The sequence below is a fragment of the Rattus rattus genome, chromosome 13 (genome assembly GCF_011064425.1).
Source record: "Rattus rattus isolate New Zealand chromosome 13, Rrattus_CSIRO_v1, whole genome shotgun sequence".
Lineage (NCBI taxonomy): Eukaryota > Metazoa > Chordata > Mammalia > Rodentia > Muridae > Rattus > Rattus rattus.
In genome coordinates, this window is record NC_046166.1 from 10015979 (window position 1) to 10037713 (window position 21735).

The window sequence follows — 21735 nt, forward strand, 5'->3', positions numbered from 1 at the left end:
TGACTGCTCTTCCAGAGGTCCTGAGTTCAACTCCCACCAACCACATGGTGGCTCACAACCATCTGTAATGGGATCTGATGTGTGTCTGAAGACAGCTACAGTGTACCCATATACAAGAAAGAAATAAATAAATCCTAAAAAAAAAAAAAAAGGGCAAGGATGGCACTCTCAAGCCATTGGGACTTTAAAAAAGACCGAACCTAAGATTCATGGGCATTGGAAAAGAAAGCTTTCATTCTCAAGCTTTCATTCATTCATTTCAACCAAATCATAGCAAAAAACAAAAAAAGACCCTCAATTATAGGAGAAGATGACAATCCAAACACGAGGCATTTAGAACATTAAACAGAGAAGCTCAGCAAAGAACTTCCCTCATCGTATCCTAATTGAACCACTACATATGGAACAAAGGAAGTATACTGAAAGCAGCCAGAAAAAGTACAAAGTCACGTATAAAGACGAGCCCATTGGAATAACTGCAGATTTCTCAACAGAAACTGTAGAAGAAATGGTGCGTTTCTACTGTATCCTCACAGGTACACATTGTAATGGAGGACGAAGAAAAACTCACAATAAATCCAAGCTCAGGGGAACTGATGACCACTAAGCCAGCGCCACAAAAGACACTTGAAGGAATTATTTGAAGTGAGGAAAAAGACACACGCAACAATAAAGCCACAGGAAAGAACAAACTCTGCTTGACTAAGAGTGAGCAGAGAGGGCAGGAAGACACCAACCACTGCACAGTGAGTAAACATGGCAGGGCTAACACTTGTCATTATGCAAATGGTTACAATCCCCAGTCAGGGCACTGAGTAGCAGAACAGATTAAAGGACGGGGTGTGGTTTTAACCTTCAACTTGCTGGCCTGTCTGGAGGGCTGCCTTGGCCTGCCTTGGCCGGGTTGATGTGGGAAGGGAGCCCAGTGTGGGCACCACTGCATGAAAGTGGAGAAACACTGCATGCATGCAAGCGTGCATGCGTTCGTTTCTCTCTGCTTCTGGCCGTGGAAAGATTTAATTAGATGTTTTAAGTTTCTGCCACCTTAACCTCCCTACTACAACAAACGGTAAACTTGAGTTATGAGCTAAAATAAACCTTTTCTCCCCAAAGTTGCTTGTCAGGATATTTTATCACAGCAAAAGAAATGAAACTAGGCCAGCAGGATACATCTATTTGTTGCCTCCAATGAATAGACCTCGCCATAAAAAGACAGGCAATATCCTAGAGCAGCGGTTCTCGACCTTCTCAATGCTGTCACTCTTTAATACGGTTCTTCATGTTGTGCTGACCACTAACCATTAAATTATTATTGCTACTTCACAACTGTAAGCTTTTTTGCTGTTCTGAATTGTACTATAAATATCTGTGTTTCCCAAAGGTCTCTGGGGGTCATGACCCACAGGTGAGAGCCGCTGCCATGGAGTGACTGGAAAGAAAAGGAATCCCAAGCAAACAGAGCGTGGAAACAAGCAGATGTAGCTGTTCAAATAACTGACAAAGACTTCAAAACTAGCCAAGAGCAATGAAGGTGACCTCAAACTGATTAAGGGAACAATCCATCTAAAGGACATTTCAATTCTAAACATAGATGTGAACACAGGTACACTAATTTCATAGAACAAATAATACTAGATGTGAAGCCACAATTAACTCCAGCACACTAGTAAGTGACTTCACTATCTCACTCTCACCAGCTGACAGGTCACTCGAACACACACACACACACACACACACACACACACACACACACACACACACACACACACAGAGGGGGGGGCAACAGAGACACAGAACTATCTGAATTAAATGGCATCACAGATCAAATGAATTTAACAGACATCCATAGGATATTCTATCTAAACACTACAGAATATACATTCTTCTGAGCCCACGGAACTTTTTCTAAAAGAGACCACATATTAGGACCAAACCAAGTAATAAGAGGTATAGGACAATTTCAACTACTCCTTGTCATATACATGATCACAATAGAAGGAAAGGTAAGAACAAAAAGAAATCTTAGAATACATACAAATTCATGAAGATCAAACAATACACTACTGAATAGTGAATACACTGTTAGTTATTACTATATGCTGATACCATGTTGATTTTATAAAGTTAATTCTTTTATTATAAGGTGCTGAATTCCAGAAATCCAACTGATTTTCGTGTTTATTTTATATCTAGCTACCATGCTAAACTCTCTCATCATTTCTCATAATTTTTGAAGAACTCTTAATATAAGCTACCATATCATTTATAAATAATGTTTTATTTCATTCTTTCTAATTTTATATATCTTTTCTGTACTTTATCCCACTCTCTAAGATGGTAAGAGTGATAATAGTAGCATCCTAATTTAATGGCCAAATCTTAAAAAACAAATTTCTACTGTATTTTCAATTTTGATGATTTCCCCTTTGGGTTTTGTGGTGGCTTGAATAAGAATGTCCCCATAAACCCATGTATCTGAATGCGTAGTCATCGGGAGTGGCACTACTTAGAAGAATTAGAAGTATAGCCTTGTTGGGTAAATGTAGCTGTATTAAAGGAAGTGGATCACTGGGGACGGACTGAGGTTTCATAAGGCCAAGCCAAACCAGAGGCTCTCTCTTCCTCTGGACCTGGCTATACGACTCTCAGCTCCTTCTCTAGCACCATGTCTGCCTGCATGCCACGTTCCTACCATGACGACAATGGACTAAGCCTCTCAAACTGTAAGCCAGCCCCAATTAAATGCTTTCCTTTGTAAGAGTTGAAGTGGTCATAGTCTTATCACACCAATAGAATACTGGCTAAAACAGGTTTTATGAAGACTCTTTATGACATAAAGAGAAATTTCCTCCTGTTTCTAATAATGGATACTGAATTTCATCAAAAGATTTCTTTACACGTACTCACATGATCATAAGTGACTTTTAAAAATGTTCTGTTTGTAGGCTAGGGAGCTAGCTCAATTGGCCAAGTGCTTTCCTCATGAGCATGAAGACCTGCGTCCAGTTCCCAGTAAACACATTAAAACCGTAGGCATGTAGCATATGCTTGTGATTCCAGGGCTGGGGAGACAAGACACAGGAGCTCTAATGCCTGCTAGTCAGCCAGTCTAGCCTAACTGGTAAGAAACCATGTGTCAAAGAAGGTGTACAGCATTTCTGAGGTATCATCCAGGGTTGCCATCTAGCCTCCACATGCAGGGTGAGATACACACATGTACCTCACCGCTCCACATGAACACATAAACACATATATGCATTTTAAAAAAAGCTTTTATTTCTTGAGACAGAGTCCTTCTGTGGAGCCCCGGCTATTCTTCCACTCACCATGTAAATCAGGCTGGTCTCAAACTCTGCCCCTCTCTCCCTCCCAAGTGCTGGGATTAAAGGTGTATGCTAACACTCCTGGCTTTTATGCTTTGAATTAATGCTAAATTTATAAAAATAGTTACAAATATATAAAGTTCCTTTATATTCCTCACTCTTTGCCCTACAGTGTGAACATTTTACATATCATACAATAAACTTTCTGACTTTATTATTTTATTAATAGTAACAATAAAAGGATATAAGTGGACCTTATAAATAGGTATTTGTTTTACAAGCACAGTATTAATATACTGCAGGACAGCCAGGGCTACACAGAAAGATGCTGTCTTAGGGGTGAAGGGATGGGGAGAGAACTCTGATTCCTTATATTGTTTTATAATTTTATTCTTTTTTTTGACATTCATTGAGCACTTATTTATATACCTTACAATATCTTAGCTACCTAGTAAGTGCTAACTCATTTGGCTACCACAAACTCACCCTCATGTTACACATAAAGAGCCGTGGTATGGAGAGGTTAATAATTCTCCCAAACATGTCATGTCTAGTAATCAGCACCATCTTACCCAGAGCCAATGGCCTTAGGACAAAATGAATTTTCTAAGACTGGTTTTTAGCTCAGGCTGAGGCTCATGAAGGGCAGTCCAGCAATGGTTCACAATCAGTGAAAAGTTTTCTTTTTTTTTTTTTTTTAGAGCTGAGGACCGAACTCAGGGCCTTGCGCTTGCTAGGCAAGCACTCTACCACTGAGCTAAATCCCCAACCCCGAAAAGTTTTCTAAATAGGTTCTAGGAAAATAAGTCTAAACTACTAAAGTTGAATGTGACAGCATCTCTCTCAGGAAGTGCTCCACAAACAGTTCTGCTGACCCGTTTGTGACCATAGCAGTAGAGAAGAGAAAGCTCCAGGATATAATTCTGTCCAAACGTTGAAATGTAAGTGTATGTATGTATGTACGTATGTATGTATGTATGTATGTATGTATGTATGTATGTATGTATGTATATGTATGTATGTATGTATGTATGTGTGTGTATGTATGTATATATATTCTATAAAAATAAGCCAACATGTTTTATATTCACTGTTACAGTTTTTTTCTTATTGACTTCTGATTAATGTTATGATTTTATATTTTTTGGTTTCTATGGCTTACTTAGTAGTTTTGCAAATTTTCTGAGTTTCAAACTTTATTTTTATTCTTTCATTTTTATTGGTAGAAGGGTTTGACTAAGAAATATTAGTCTGTTAGCAGCTTTAAGCACATCTTCTGTGTTCTAATAAATATCACAGTCGTTACTTCTGCAAATTTTATATCATTCTTTAAATCCAAATTTTGTGTTAAAAGTTTCAAAACTTTTTTTAATGCTGTTTTCTGTTGTTGCTAATGACCTCTAGTTTTATAGCACTTTTGTTAGCACGGATTTACACTCCTCCTTGATGAAAGTCACTGGGCTTTTGACTACCTATTATGGAATTAATGTGTCTGAAGATACAGCATGCTCTATGTGACCTTGTTTACATACAGACCTAATCTATTAAGTATGTTAATTAGAACTTCTGCCTCTTTAATTATGTTTTGTACAATAGAGCTGTCTTGTGCCATTAGGGAAATGGCTTCTCAAGGAGTTCCTTAGAATTTATTACTCAGAACATCTCTTAGAATGGATTAAGCATTTTAAAAAATAGGATGATGGTAAAAGTTGACATGGAAAAAGATAAATTGTGAAAGTTATTGCTGGTATGAATCCTATATTACATCTGTGGTGTTGGGATCAAATCTATGGTGCACACATGCTATAGGACAGTACTCTACCATGATAGAACTTGACTGTAGTTATTTACTAAAACTTACTTGTAATAAACACATAAAAATTATACAAATTAATGTGATGCTATGTAATGCTTCAATAAATAAACATACCATAATGTTTAAATCCTTAGATACACCTCTCTTCACATAAATTTCTTGTTTCTTTATAGTAAAAACCATTCAAATGTTTAGTTCTAGCTTTATTACACTCACCCTACTGTGGGATAGATATCTCATATAATTTTTCTTACAGATATTCTAAAATATGCATTTAAAGTTATAATATATTCCCACTAAGTAATTGTATCTTTCACTTATTCTGCAGTGCTGGGGACCAACCCCATAGTCTCCAATTTTTGTTAAATATCATTGCCTAGGCTGTGGCCTCAACTTTATCATATTCTTTATCAGCTTCCCAAGTAGCTATAATTTCAAGCATGTGATACTCCACATGACTTATTTATTCATTTACTTGTGCATTTTGAGGTGCTAGAGATGCAAACACAAAGCCTTACACAGAATAGGCAGGCCCTGTATCAGTGTGCTATACTCCAGCCTAGACAAAGACTTTAAAGTAGCATTGCCAGAATGGAAGATAGTTTAGTGACTTCTTTTTGTTGTTGGTGGTGATGTGTGGTTGGTTGGTTGGTTTGTTTGTTTCAGATAGGGTTGCTCTGTGCAGCCCTGGCTATCCTGGAACTTGCTCTGTAGGCCAGGCTGGTCTTGAACTCAGAGATCTGCCTGCCTCTCCCTCCTAAGTGCTAGGATTAAAGGGGTATGCCATCATGACCCAGCTGGTAATTTCTTATAAAATTATGTATGTATTTGGAATACAACCCAGAAATTGCACTCTAGAAGTCTGTGCCACAGATATGAACATCTATGTTCACACAAAAATCTATACTCTTAAAAACCTCAAATGAGAAATAACTCAAATGTTCTTCGACAAGGGAATAATTAAACAAGCAACAGTTCACCCATGCAACAGAGCACTCGTCAGCACTAAGAGAAATGCTCATGGTGTATGCAATGGTCACCAAAACTGTAGTTTTTCTCAGCAATGATAGAAAGTGATTCAAACTACATTAGTCTAACTATGTACCCAACTAGACTTTTAATTATCTCAAAGATGCAGAGGCCCACAAATTACACGGGTAAGCCTCAGAAGTCAGTAGAAGGATGTAGACAATTTTTTTTCCTTTTCTTATTTTTGCCCACCTACATTTTTCTGTAGACATGGACTACAGTATCTCAAAGAGAAAAGTCATTATGTGTTAAGAACTGCCACTTTGCAGCCACCCTAAGAAGAAAATGAACCGTGACCGCAATGCTTTCTGTGCTTTACAGTTCACAAGTCCATCCTTTTCTTCTCTTCCAGACACACAGCCGTCACTTGGGGCTGGGCCCCTGTCTACCCACCACAGTCATCTGTTAAAATTCTATTTTCAATTTTCTTGAAAAGGATGGGGACAAAGCACAGGCTTAGCACTGGGCAGGGCCCTATGTTCAATACTAATATTGAAAAAAAATAAATGAGTTTCAATTTTAGCTTACAAGTGAAAATAGCTATTAAAAAGAAACATTTTACTCAAATCTTTCCTATTTGTTTGCAGACTTACAGTGGGTTTACAATGAGGTAACATTCCAGTAATCCGACCATAAACCAAAGATAAATCAAAAATGTGTTACCTACACCTAACCTACCACCCACCCACTTAGCAGCATGGCAGTGTGAAATCTCACGGTTTCACCTTCTAATCGGATGCTGACTGCCAGCCATGGCGCTCTGCCACTGGGAGCACGACCAGTGCAAAAAGATCAACTCCACAGTGTGCTCACACTGGGTGTGTACTACCTTACAGCCAAAAAGACATAAACTAAAGCACCCCAAGTACAGCACACTCCAAACCTGTCTTACATTTTTCGGGCTGGACATATGAGTAACTTCCCAGATTCAGTAACTGACTGGTAAGTGTTGACTGGAGTACTGTCTCACCAATCCACTGGTCCTCATAAAGAACAACATCTAAAAACAAAACAAAGGAAGTCTGGTCATGCCATGAACTCCTGTACACTTCGGTTAACTTAAGGAAACTTAGAGTAGCAACAGTAACCAATCACAGCAGAACATCACGCATACATTTCACACACCAGACAACTAGAGCTCTGTTAGGCCGAAAGACCTACGCAAAGGCTCAAAGCAATAAAACAGCAAATCTAATGTCTGAACCTAGGCCTTTCTTTGCCTTCTGAGGTATGAGCGGGCCAGGAGTCAGCCGGTCTAAGGGAAGAAGAGGAAGCAACACTCATTGCTTTCAGATGAGCTTGCCTTTGCATCCCAAACCCCACTACTTTTTCCCAGCATGCAGCAGTAGGAATGATAGCACACCAAAATGGCCAAGCACCAGCATTAGTGAAATACTGATTCCCCTTTTCTATCCAGAAATCAAACCCCAACACCATTAAATTCATGAATAGAAGAACTTCTTGGGTGGAACTATAGCACATGAACATAATCAATATGTTATAGATAATATGGAATACATGAACACTACTGAGAATTTGTGGCAGCAAGTTATACACATGGCAACCAAAGGACAATCTACATTTTTATTGGGCTATCATCAATAACAGAATTGGCTTATGCAGTTTCAAAAGATGCTAAACTTGGAGCAGACCTGAACTCAGCACTATTGCACTGGGCATAAGATACGGTCATTTATCCATGGCTGTACCAAAAATAATATATGGTACAGATTCATTAATAGACTTCAGAACCTATAATGGATGTGTTTATGGGGCACTCATTTGGGCATACATAATTGTGGCTTATCTCAGCAAAAAGACCAAATGTCTACATGATGGGTTAGACTGAAGCAACCCCCTTGATGTAGGAGCTTACGGAATCTACATTATACATTCAACCACATTGCTTTCAATGTTTTAGGTATATGGCGATGAGTATCACACAAGCAATGAGTGAACTGCACTGAGTAGTACTACCAAACATCACAGCCATTAGTCTTCTGGAAGCTGGAGCTAGTACTGATGCCCAGAATATCAAGAGTGGATCTGTATTCGATCTAAGAGGAAAAAGCATGTGGATGATTGGTCGTTCACAAGAAGCAATGCAAACAAAAGTACACAACACTTTCTTTCCGTAGAAAGCTCAAAGTAAGGAAGGAAATTTGTAAAAAATTATACTAGGAACCTCTTTCCTAGTTATTTGGCTGGTTGGACTTACAGCAGGCCTAAATGCTGGTTCTTGTCTCACTCATTAAAGAGCTAGGGTAGGTGGATGGGTGGGGGAACACTTTCACAGAAGAAGGGGAAGGAGGGATGGGATAGGGGTTATGGGTGGGAAACCTGGAAGGGGACAACATTTGCAATGTAAATTTAAAATATAATAAAACATGCTCCACAGGCCAATCAGGCCAATCGGATGGGGACATGTTCTCCACTGAGCCTCCCTCTTCTCTAAGACTCTACCTTGTGTTAACTGACGAAAATATTAACCAACAGAAGACCTCACTGTGAAACCAGTTATGTTATAGATCTAAATATATATTCAAACTATCACATTTATCACAGAGCTTGCCCCACATGTGGCCCATACATATACAGCCACCAAAACTAGATAAGATGGATGAAGCTAAGAAGTGCATGCTGACAGGAACCGGATGCAGATCTCTCCTGAGAGACACAGCCAGAACATGTCAAATACATAGGTGAATGCCAGCAGCAAACCACTGAACTGAGAACGGGACTCCCGTTGGAGGAATTAAAGAAAGGACTGAAAGAGCTAAAGGGGTTTGCAACCCCATAAGAACAACAATGTCAACCAACCAGAGCTTCCAGGGACTAAACCACTACCCAAAGACTATACATGGACTGACCCTGGACTCCAACTGCATAGGTAGCAGTGAATAGTCTTGTTGGGGCACCAGTGGAAGGGGAAGCCCTTGGTCCTGCCAAGGTTGGACCCCCAGTGTACGGGATTGTTGGGGGGGTGGTAGTGGGGGTGGGGTGGGGAGGGGAACACCCACACAGAAGGGGAGGGGGAGGGATTAAGGGACTGATGGACAGGAAACTGGAAAAGGGAATAACATTTGAAATGTAAATAAGAAATACCCAATTTAATAAAAATGGGAAAAAAGAATTATATCTTGTTAATGATTATAACTATATAATAGGAATATACAGCCAGATGATGGCACACACCTTTATTCCCAGCACTCAAGAGACAGAGGTGGGCAGTTCCCTGTGAGTTCAAGGCACAGTCTGGCCTACAGAGGGAGTTCCAGGATGCCAAAGCTACACAGAGAAGCCTAACTGGAAAAAACACACGAAGAAAACATTTTTTAAAAAAGAGCATAGATTCTGAAGCCCAAATGGTTTCATGTTTTGTCTCTTCCTAGATTTGTGTCATTGTGTAGTTTCTTTATGTTTCTAGATCTTGAGTTCCTCAACTGAAAATTCAAGCTAATAAATATCTTCATCTAATTATAATAATGATAGACAAATGTAGTCCAAAATTAGCAGGGCCTGGTAAAAAGTTTCAATACATAAGTATACTAATGCTTATGTATTGATTGATGTATGCATAGACAGTAACTTGAGGGAGCAATCTGTAAGTATTCTTAAGAAATTAGCTCGTTGGGGATTTAGCTCAGTGGTAGAGCGCTTGCCTAGGAAGCGCAAGGCCCTGGGTTCGGTCCCCAGCTCCGAAAAAAAAAAGAACAAAAAAAAACAAACAAAAAAAAAAAAAACAAGAAATTAGCTCAATTCTATGAGACTTTTAGTTCAAACATGATTAATATAATTTTAGTATTAAAGGTGACGTCAAGGGCTGAAGAGATGGCTCAGTGCATAAAAGCTCGTTCCATGAAACCATGAAGATGGAGTTTGGATCACCAGCACCCAAGTAATCGCCTGGCCGCATGGTAGCCGCCTGCAATCCCAGAATGAGAGAGGCAGAGGCGCAGGATCCCTGAATCGAGCTATCTATTTAGATTGACAGACTTGGTGATCTCTGAGGCAAGTGACCCTGCCTCAATATAAGCCATCAAGAAAACTCCTTGATATCAACCTCTGGCCTTCATGTGTGTGTGTGTGTGTGTGTGTGTGTGTGTGTGTGTAGGGCTGCAGCTGAACACATGTATGCCCATGTACCTGCAAACACACAAGCACACCACACCCACAAAAAAATAACACCATCAAGCAGTGTGTGATAGTGCACACCTGTAATACTAACATTTGGCAAATAACAAGACTGCAAGGCCATCCTCAGCTGAATTAAACAGCATATTCAAGGCCATGCGACTGTGGCAAAACAAACCAAAAATCAACATTTGTGTCTGCTCCTTCAGGACTAGTTTACCGTGCACGGCACTGCTGGAGTGAAGTAGAAGAGACACTGCCCTCTCCTAACACTGCTCGTCAAGTAAGAGAGTTAATCAGACATACAACCCGGCTGTGGGACAGCAGAAAGGAGCCCAGTGATAGGACTCCATCTACACATGATGGATGACTGTGACAACCAAGCAGGGCAGGCCTCTTAGAGGAGAAAATGAATGGGAAGGCAGCACAGAGCCAAGAAGGGAACTAAAGCCCAAGGAAATAACACATATAAGGAAATCAACACATATGCTAAAGGGGTCAGTCACACCCAGGGAAGACAAGTGGCAAAGGAAACAATAAGCAGAAAGCACAGCTTTATAAAACAGACCAGCACTATGCCTCAACTGCCTTACCTGTAAGTAGAATTATATCACCAAGAAACACTGTAAGTGCCCAAAATGCTGCAGTCCTCCACAGAACAACCCTCTTCTTAATCTCCGACTGATCGACTACTACAATCGTTGCTAACGGCACTTTAGAACCAGAATTCGGTCCAGATTTTACGTTTATTTCCTTCACGTGACATGGGGTTAGCACCATGACTAAGCAGTTATACTTCTGAATTTTAGAATCACAATTTTTTATTAATGATATTTTTTTACTATCCTTAAATCCAGGCATGATCTTCTGGGGCAGTGCTTTGGCCGCCTCTCTTCTGTTGGAATCCATCCTGGCTTTCTTGGACACCTGATGGACTTCAGAGCGAGCTGTAGAACGATGGGCGTTGTCCTTAGAGCACTGGCTCCTTTTAGCTGCACTTCGGTGGGAGCTACTTGGTTGGGAACACAGCACTCCTGAGCCACACAACTCAACGTGTGCTTCATTTTGTGGCAGGTTTTCTTCACGACTGAAAAGTTCTTGAGAGCTTATATTTTCTTCAAGACTTTTCCCAGGGTTTATGTGACCGTAACTGCTTTCTGATTCAGGACAAACAGGACTAAAAAGTTCCAGGGAATATGCTTGGCTTTGCTCACTTTCAGATCCTTCTTCAAAATCTCCACCAGGCTCACTAAAATTCCCTTCAGTTCCTCTGACTCCCTGACTGCCTGTAGGTTCCGCCTCCAGGTTTATAGTCCTCTTATTAATATAGTCTTGACCTTTATCATTCCCTTGAGCTAGAAAAGCACGCTGGCTGGCGGTCATTACCCTGAGAAATTCAGTGTCAGGAGATATTCTCTGGCCTGGGGCCTGCCTGACTGCTCCCTCAGACTGTGGTTCACACTGTGTGTCAGAGGTAAAGCTCTCCTGACTTTGTGTTTCACGATGTCCTGTTGGCTCTGGTTTTTTTCCCTCAGCCTCTGGCCCTGTATTCTTCTGTCCACTACTACAGCCCAGATCCAGTCCAGCTGCACACTTACGATCTAACTGAAGCACATCTCTTTGAAAGTTCTGAACGCAGGCATCTGACTGATTTTTAGACTGCTCATCTATAATTTTCTTATTTTCATATGGAAGCTTTTGGTATTTTTCTTCTTCAGGTAAATGCTGAACTCTGTCCGTAAGTCGACATACACTAGTCATATCACTTAGGCTAATCTTCTGGGACTTTACACTCTGTGTTTCAGACTCAGAATGTTTAAAGTCTTCTTCCGCCTGAGCAGACCTATTCACAGAAGTCGTTAAAAGGTGACCACTAAGAAGACCGGGTGGGCCAAAACCTTCGGGGACTTGACAGTCTTCCAGACTTTTAAACTCCTGATCTCCAACCTTCAGACACAAAGAACGCTGTTTGAAAAAGAGTTGGACTTTTTCCCAGGTGTTGGCAGTGGACGTTAAGGAGGCTGTTTCCTGGGATACTGTCATTTTCAGTGCAGCAACTGGAGCACCCCAAAAAATGTGAACTTGAGATCCTCGACTCATAATTTCTGATAAAAATAAAATTTCAAAATTAATGTATAGTATACTCTTATATCTGTTAAAAACAAACTACTGATCACAAATATGCAGGTTGGTTATTTTGGTATGCTACTCAATTATAAAATTAATAAATAAGAAACTATTAAAAAAAATCAAAAAAGTCTTCAGTTAAAGGCTGAGAAAAGGGACAGCAAGGTGGCTCAGTGGGCAACAGTGCTTACTACACAAGCCTGACACCCTGAGTTTAGTCCCTTGGAGGAGGAGGAAAGTGACTCTCAAAGTTGTCCTCTGACCTCTACGTACACACACCACAGCATACCTAGGCCTACACTAATACATACATCACACACACACACACACACACACACACACACACACACACACTAATAATAATAATAATAATAATAAATTTTAATTTTAAAATACTCAGAGAAACAAAATAAGCATCAAATAAGTACATTGTGTGTGTGTGTGTGTGTGTGTGTGTGTGTGTGTAAATCTATGCAGCTACTTTTTTATTTCTTATTTTACTCTCACACTTTATATCCAGACCATAGTTTCCTATCCATCCATCCAGTTCTTTACATTCTTCACAAGCTACCATCAAACCCAGATACTCTGCCATTTCCCTTCAAAAGAGAGCGGGTCTCTTGGGATATCAACTGAACAAGGAATACCACGCTTCAATAAAAACAGACATGACCCCTCATATCAAAGCTAGCAACGCAATTAAGTAGGAGGAAAAGCATCAAGAGCAGGCAAAGGAGTCAGACACACCCACTACATGTCACCACTATGGTTCCTTCCATGCCTTAGAAGGTGACTGTTATGAAATGGCTTTATTAAATTGATTATATTTATAGGATTCTCACAAGAATATGTTTTTAAAATTCCTTTTAAGACCACCATAACATGCGAAGCTTTTACAACATTCATATCAGGGTTTCTCTCCAGTATGTGTTCTTTTATGACTTGTAAGATATTTACATCGTGCAAAGGCTTTGCCACATTGGTTACATTCATAGGGTTTCTCTCCAGTATGTGTTCTTTTATGCCTATGAAGATGGCTGTGTTGTGCAAAGGCTTTGCCACACTGGTTACATTTATAGGGTTTCTCTCCAGTATGTGTTCTCTCATGCCTTTGAAGATGGCTGTGTTGTGCAAAGGCTTTACCACATTGGTTACATTCATAGGGTTTCTCTCCAGTATGTGTTCTTTTATGTGTATGAAGATTGTTGAGGTAAGCGAAGGCTTTGCCACATTGGTTACATTCATAGAGTTTCTCTCCAGTATGTGTTCTTTTATGTCTTTGAAGATCGCTGTGACATGGAAAGGCTTTGCCACATTGGTTACATTCGTAGGGTCTCTTTCTAGTACGTGTTCTTTTATGCATTTGGAGATGACTGTGCTGTCTAAATGCTTTAGCACATTGGTTATAGTCATAGGGTTTCTCTCCAGTATTAACTAGTCCATCACTTTGAAGATGCCTGTGATATAAGTAGCCTTTAACACATTGGATATATCCAGAGAGTTTCTCTACAGTAGGATTTTCACAATGCTCTTCAATATTACTGTGATCTTCCCAGTTATAGTCTATGGCAATGAGGTTCCTATAGGTCTCCAGCATCACATCTTTGTAGAGGCTCTTCTGGGAAGGTTCCAACAAAGTCCACTCTTCCCAAGTAAAGTTCACATGCACATCATCATATGTCACTGCAATCTCTTGGGGAAGTGACCATATCCTTGCCATGCTGCAACTTCAGGGCTTGCCTGAGCTTCCCTCACAGTACAAGAGGCAGCAGTAAGAGCACACAGGCCAAATCACCTAAGCCTGCTTAACTACAGGGAACCTGCAAAATCAAACAAGTACATTTTTAGAATGTTCATTTCTTATGCTGTTAAATCCTGCCCCATTCAAATAATGACTTAATTTTAAAGGGTAGGCATTATTTATTACTGTATATTACCTTTAAAAACCCATCATTTTCACTCCATACATTCTCAGTCCTCCTCTGAACTCAATGTCAAAACCAACATACAAGGCTCAAACTAAAAGGAAAGAATATGTATTCCATTTGTCTGTTTAAGTGAGGCTCTCTTTAAAATGTACAAGTGATTTAGTATAATAACTAAAAATTATTGTTTCTATATTTTTTATTTTGTTCCTTTATTGGGGGTATCTTTTTTTTTTTTTTTGATTCTTTTTTTTCTGAGCTGGGGACCGAACCCAGGGCCTTGCGCTTCCTAGGCAAGCGCTCTACCACTGAGCTAAATCCCCAACCCCTATTGGGGGTATCTTATGAGGAGGGCTTATGTAGTCCAGGTGGGCCCTGAGCTTACTATACATCTAGGATGTCCTAGAGTTCCTAACTTCCCTCTACCTCCCTGGGTTACAAGTATATATACTATCTTTCCTTTAATACACTTTTCTTGTTCTTATGCCTCCCTGCCTCATTCACTCATTTCATCCCCTTCCTCTCTTCCTCTCTTTCTTTCTTCCTCTTTCCTTTCTTTCTTTTTCCTGTGGCACTTGAGATCAAACTCAAATGTTCATGTAATACATAAACATATAAAAAGAAACTCTTCATTTAAACTTTTTCTCCATTAACTGTGGCATCTGGTGTAAGTAAATCAATCCTGTTGATTGGTAAAGAATCAAACAGATTGAATCATTACTCACTCTGTCTACAAACTGGGCTGGAGTCAAGGTTGGGGGGTGGTAATGACTATCTGAAAAGTGGTCTTGTTTAAAATTCATTACCATGAATTCCAAAGCGGATCCTAGCAATCCTGATCCTGCAAACGTCATCCCTTTATCTCTCTTCCCCTCTAAATCTCCAGCATCCTCTTCTGATCCTCACATGCAACAAATGATATTACTGATCTCTTTCACTTTACCAATACAACTCCATGAGATATAGATTCTCTCCTAGCTTCCTATAATGGCTGAACTTTCACACTCGGGGTGTGTGGGGGTGGGGTGGGGGGGTGTGCACAGAAACACATTAAGAAGCCAGAGAAAGGCACTGCTTACCCTCTACTGCTCTCCCTTATGTTTTTGAGACAGTGTCTCCCACTGAATCTCAGGTTTTCTGCAGAGGTTAATAAGCTGGCTGGCCAGTAAGCTCCCGGCATCCGCCTGTCTGCTCTCCCAACAGCAGGGTTACCCACAGGCCATGCACAGCTTTTGTATGAGTGGCTGCAGATCTACGGAAAACGGTGCTGACCCCAGCCACGTGAAATCTCATACTTCCGTGCAAGACTGTCTCTCCTTCACTCAGGGATCAGATCTCAGTCAAGCTGGGAGTTAATTACAGCTGAACAGGATAATGACACACATGACAACTGCATTAACTTACTTTGTGCACGTTGGAAATAGCAAAGAACTAGAGATATAAATTAGTGGAGGAACACCTGCCCACCACAAACAACTCTTTGAGTTTGATCTCAAGTGCCACAAGAAAAAAGGAAGGAATGAGGGAAGGGAGGGAGGTGTAGGTGAAGGCAGACACAAGATAAAACAAGGCCTGTCATTGGACGAGAAGGAAGGGGGGAGGGAACAAAGTTTTAGAAGGAAAGGGAGAGGGGGAGCAGGAGAGTCAAGCCGGAGGCAGGCGCAAACGATCCTCGCCAAGCATCTCTGCGTAGATACAGGTTATTATGAATGTTTCTTAAGGGATGGATTTCTATAGGTCAGTTTATCTTATCTCGGTGGGCGGTTTATATCCTTATCAATTGGTTGTGAGTTTATTGTGTGGACGTATTGTGGACTGAGAATTTAACATACAAATCTGATTGTTGGGTTGCAGTTTCTTGAGTCTTATTTTACCGGGTAGCTGGAACCAGAGAGTTCGAGCTAGTAGAGAGTCACCAGGAGAGATACTGACCAGAGATAAATCATGGTTGGTTCCATATGGCCCCACAGGTGCTGGAACTAACTCTAGGGACCAGCGTGGCACGGTGCCACACTGGAGCAGCTCACGGATCGCCTGGGTCTGAGAGGACTTGGGACAACGTGGAGCCAGTGAGATAAAGATCCCCGCAGTGTCACGTGGTCCTATGGGTGCCAACACCAGCTCGGGATAATAATTTATTAATATTTACCACAACAGGGAGGGGAGTTAATGAAGGAGGCAGGGAGGAATAAGAAATTCCTATGAGTCTGGGTGTCTCATGGACTGACTGATCTTAAGACAGGGTCTTAGTCTGCAGCCCAAGTTGTGCAGGAAGTCACTGTCTAGGCTGACCTTAAGCCCATGACGACCCTTCCACTTTAGCCTCCACCATGCCTGCTTCACTCCTGGAGTCCCAGCGTTCATGTAAGCCTCCACTTTGAGGAATCACTGACAGAACACTAAAGTAGAGGATTGCAGGAGTGATGACTGCAGACTTTCTAAGCATACACTAGAAAGAGAACAACAGCTCACGAAGAAAACAATGGACTTGCAGCAAAAACATATAAAGAAGGTGCATCTTCTAAACACATAAATCTTAGTGGAAAGTTTAACAGTAAGAATTCACAAACCTTTAATCCCAGCACCTAGGAGGCAGAGCCAGGTGAATTTCTGTGAGTTAGAGGATAGCTAGCATAGTCTATATAGTGAATTCCAGGAGAGCCAAAACACAAAAACTAAAACAAAAAAAGAACCAAAGTAACAACAACAATAAGAATATATCATTAGCCATGCGGTGGTGGAACATGCCTTTAATTCCAGCACTCAGGAGGCAGAGGCAGGCAGATCTTTGAGTTCAAAGCCAGCCTGGTCTACAGAGTGAGTTCCAGGACAGTCAAGGTTATACAGAGAAGCCCTATCTCAAAAAATGAAAAACAAACAAACAAACAAAAGACTATTTTTTTATGGCATGAATGTATGAAGTTTTAGAATGTGCTAGAAAATGAAAAGCAAGGGGCTAGGGAGCTGCTCAGTCAGTAGTGTTCCTGCTGTGCGAGTCTTAGGCCCTGAGTCGAATCCCCAGCACCCACGGCAGAAGCCAGGCCCAGGGCTGGAGAGACGTCTCAGCGGGCCGCTAGCATCCTGAGTGTGTTCCCTTGAGCCCATGTTCCCCAAAGGCTCAGCTTTGAGCTCCTGGTCCCCAGTCTGTGGTGCTGTTTGGAGAAAGGAAAGCTTACTGAAAGAAACTCTTTGAGAGTTTACAGCCATTTCCGGCTTACCAACCGCTTTGTATTTGCAGTTTAAGATGTAATCAATCCCTCAGCTTCCAAAGTCACACCTCCCCAAGACCATAAAACCAAATAAACTCTTCCTTTTATAAGCTGCCTTGGTCACAGTGTTTTATCCACAGCAACAGACAAGTTACTAATACAGCATGTAGAGGTGAATGAAGAGAAATGACTCTGCAAAGTCGTCCTCTGGCCTCCACACAGGCACCATGGCAGACACTCCCCTCCCTATCCACACATGCATGCAATAAATAAGATAGATGGCTACCTAAGAACAACATTGGAGACTGTACACACACACACACACACACACACACACAAAATAAAACAACAAAGGTTGAAGCAAGCAGCAATGAGACTGTGGTAAGGGTACTCATAAAGAACAACTATATTGATGAAGTTTTTTTAATTAATCTTATAGCCATGTGTTTGTTTATTATCTACACAGCATTTTTCTGTTCTATCAATGAGCAATTACCAAGTGTTTACTTGGAGAGTTCCTAAAATTTTTATACAATACTGAATAGAGTGAGGTCACAGTCACAAAGACATGTTTTCACATTCTAGATTCAACAGACTCAAGTTCTGAATGCAGGATTAAGTGACTACAGCTGAAATGGTAAGTGCCACGTTTGAAGTTGCCAGTCTAATTGAGGGGCAAAGTGATGAATCAGAGAAAGGTTTGACAGCATGACTCACAGGACAGCACAGGAAGGAGGGGCAGTAAAGGGAGAGTCAGTTCGGTGCAGTGGAGTTCAGTTGAGTCAGTGCAGTCAGTACATTTCAGTTCCTGGAGTTCAGAGCAGATTTTCCAAGCAGAGCAATTCAGTCAGAAGCCAAGAGAGGCCCATTTCAACCAGTCAGCTTGGAGATGGGTTTTGAACCAGAAGAGCTGAGTTGAACCAGCCAGCCAGTTTAGAAAAACTGCAAAGGGTGAGCTTATTCAGCAGTAAGACTCTGAGATAACTACATCGGGTACATAAAGTTACTTTTACATCTGGTGGGGAAAGAAGGCAAAGAAAAAGAGAGGGCAAGAGGAAAAACTATTGAAGGTCAGTGAGAGAAAAAGGTGGTTGTGGCACGCGTGCCTGTATGCATGCGTGTGACAGTTTCGCTGGTACAGTTTTACAGACAGCAGTTAGACACAGGTGAATAAGAACAAGCCAGAATACACTGTCAAAGTTAGTGTAACACAAAACAGAACAAGTCACTGAAAAACCAAGAGATGTCAGGTTAAATCAGCGTAGAAAACCGTACAGAGGCTACAAGCCTAGGCCTAGAGAGTCAACAGTGAAGGAACTGCTCTGGTCGCAGCCCAAGCTGGGCACTCGCACAGCTGGAGCACGGCTCTCGTCTCACCCTTTCATCTATAGGGAGACTTGGGTGGAAGGGCGGGCCCTCTGACATCTCTGTCCTCGGAGATGACCAGCTTATTCTGCAGGGAACACAGCAGCTGGAGTAGCTCTAGTTCCTCTGCGGTTTCTCCTGTTCCTGTCGTACTTGCGGCCTCAAGGTCTCAAGCTCCTGATGTGAGCCACCAAGCTTCTCCAGAGCTCTCTTCCAGCGTCTCTTTCCCTCTGCAGAAATCTTCGTCAGACTCTGTGCAGCACCCACTGTTTCTGAGCTAATTATAGCTTCTCCTCAAGGACTCACTTCTTAGCTTCGAGTTGCTCAAACACCTTCTGAAGCTCTGTGTACTTCCTGTGAGCCTCTTTAACCTGGGGTAAGGCCTCAGACACGGCACATTTTATGACATCCGCATGATCCGAGTCTGTGGCCTTTAGTTCCTGCTACTGCTTCTTAGTTTCAGTTGCCTTTTGTTGACTTGTGTCTTCAGAGACCAAAGTATCTGGTTCCTCCTGAGCCAGGAGAGCCTGTGAGAAGTTCACTACTCGAAGTGGACTACAAAGCAGCTTGTCTTTCTTCTCAGAGTTCCTCATAAACTCCTCCAGGATCTTGGCAGGCAGCTCTGCTTCTTCCTACAAGTCTACAGGTTCCAGAATGCCTGCTGCCTTAGCCAGAACCTCTTTCGTCACAACGGTGGGTTTTCTCCACGTCTGCCATCTTTCTGACTAAAGTTTCACTTTTAAGAACTGGATATGGTTACAGGGATATTTGTTGAAATGTTCAAAAGTATTTATATTTAAAAAGCCTATACAGAAGAGCATTGAGGATCAGGATTGCCTAGGTATACTAGCACACATTTATAATTCCAATATTTTGGAAGCAAAAGCAGCAGGGCTCATAAGTTTGAGGCCAGTCTGAGGTTACAAAGGTAGACTTTGTCTCAAAAGGATCATGAAGGACCTGAAGGACCTAAATTATACATGATCATTTTAAATACTTCTATGTTCAATATTTTGATCTCTGATTAATATGTATTATTTTCATAAAGCCAGTTCTTCTTACTTGGTCATTCAGGCACTTCTTTCACAGTCTTCAGATAGAATATAGAACAATAGTCCTGGTGCTGATATTTAATATGAAAGGAGAGAACAGTGATGGTATCTATTGCGTTTATCAGCTAAGGACCTGGAGACACGGCTCCAGGGCTAACAGTACACAGCGCTCTTCAGGGAAGCAGGCTTGCTTCCCAGCGCTGATATCAGCAGGTTAACCACACGCTAACTCCTCCTTCATAGGATCCTCCTAGGAATCCCACACCTTTGGTACACACACACACACACACACACACACACACACACACACACACACACACACATGCAGGCAGAAAACTGTATGATGTATACATAATAAATAAATAAATATTTAAAAAAAAAGAAGAGTATTAGGGCTTAAAATAAATATTTTAAAACAAAATTTTCAAATAAAACATATAACAATAAAGTACTACAGAAACAAAGTTATAACAATTTTAGGCATCACATTATAACTCATTGGAAACCAAAGAACTAAGCATTCTTATCACAACCACAAAACCTACCTTCATTTAACCCTCATAAAAATAATCTACATATGCAATGACTGGTGTATCAAGTTTTTCTACTTTATATGTCATTATTAGGTTCACCACAAGGAGGCTCCAAGTAGCACTGCAAAAACCTTCAAATGCTATCAAGAGGGAGAAAGACTTACATAGCAAGTCAAGGCATAAGAGTAAGCACTGATCACAAATTGTCCTCATGGACCTCGGGGTATTCTTCTCTAATGGCTTCTTCCCTTTAGCCTAGAATCTGTTAAAGGAAAAAACAGAGTTTCATGTTGCTTCTTTGTCCTCTTTCTTCAGCCCACTTAAATTTGTCTCCTATTACAACAATTTTGCTACAATGCTTTCAATATGGGAAACCATCTAGACTGATCAAACACCAATTTTTCAATCCTCACCTTACTGTCATTTGTAACTGTTTATCAACCCTTTCCTCAAACATTCTACATTTTTAATTCTGTGATATTACCAAAATAGAATTACTTTGGGTTTTAAAAGACAGATGTGTATTAATTTATTTCATAATCAAAATAACTTTGTCAGGCATTATGCTAACAATGGAAAATGAACAATAATAAGGGAAATGAAGGCATTTATAGTATAATGGGGAACAATAATAAGGGAAATTAAGGCATTTATAGAATAATGGGGAAGATAAAGTGATGCTCATGAGAGAGATAAGGAATCCCACAGAACTAAAAGCAGGATATCAAGAGAAAAGAGGCGTGTAAGTCAGCACAGTGAGCATGGAACGGCCTATGGCCTGCATCTTCCACAAGCTCTCAGGAATATGACGAGTCACAACACTGAATGTTTAGGGGAAAGTAAGGTACAGCCCAGAATCATCCCGATTCCCCAAACCAACACAGGACCCAGAAAGCTGTCCTAGTTGGCTTACCTAAGGGCCATGCTGGCTGTAAGATGTGCATGCACGTCTCCAAGATATACAGAAAGAATGTAAACCATTCCCCTGCTTTGTGTCCTCACTTAGCATTTTCTCAGTATCGTGAAATCTGACACTCACTTTTATCTCTATTAAGACAATAACAAAGTCCAAATTGCCAAATGGGTACTCATGGTGCTCTCACTATGAGACACTCTGTTCCTTAGTTTCAGAACACTGCTCTTTCCCAACCAGCTCCTCCACTGATCTGACTTTTATTTTCCACTCTGCTGTTTCTTGGGCTGTCTTGTGACTTTACACAAC

At 40.9% G+C, this 21735-nt stretch overlaps 2 protein-coding genes, 1 long non-coding RNA gene and 1 pseudogene across 3 annotated transcripts in view; all 4 read right to left on the reverse strand.

The window, feature by feature from the left end:
- The window catches only part of Shld2 (shieldin complex subunit 2), a 32864-nt gene extending 20461 nt beyond the window's left edge, over positions 1-12403 (reverse strand). The window contains exons 1-2 of the mRNA XM_032919293.1: positions 10896-12403; positions 7061-7168 (exon numbers count right to left, since the gene is read on the reverse strand). Of these exons, the coding sequence (XP_032775184.1) occupies positions 7061-7168; positions 10896-12402 (1615 nt within the window). The 5' untranslated portion in view covers position 12403. The remainder of the gene's footprint in view (positions 1-7060; positions 7169-10895) is intronic.
- Positions 12404-13336: 933 nt separating this feature from the next.
- Positions 13337-14415, reverse strand: LOC116914938 (zinc finger protein 431-like). The gene has a single exon (XM_032919364.1). The coding sequence runs from the start codon at positions 14147-14149 to the stop codon at positions 13337-13339; it is 813 nt and encodes a 270-aa protein (XP_032775255.1). The 5' UTR covers positions 14150-14415.
- Positions 14416-18924: 4509 nt separating this feature from the next.
- Positions 18925-19998, reverse strand: LOC116914939 (annotated as a pseudogene).
- A 443-nt stretch (positions 19999-20441) lies between these two features.
- The window catches only part of LOC116914839, a 46445-nt gene continuing 45151 nt past the window's right edge, over positions 20442-21735 (reverse strand). The window contains exon 3 of the long non-coding RNA XR_004389778.1: positions 20442-20775. This is a non-coding gene — a long non-coding RNA (uncharacterized LOC116914839). The remainder of the gene's footprint in view (positions 20776-21735) is intronic.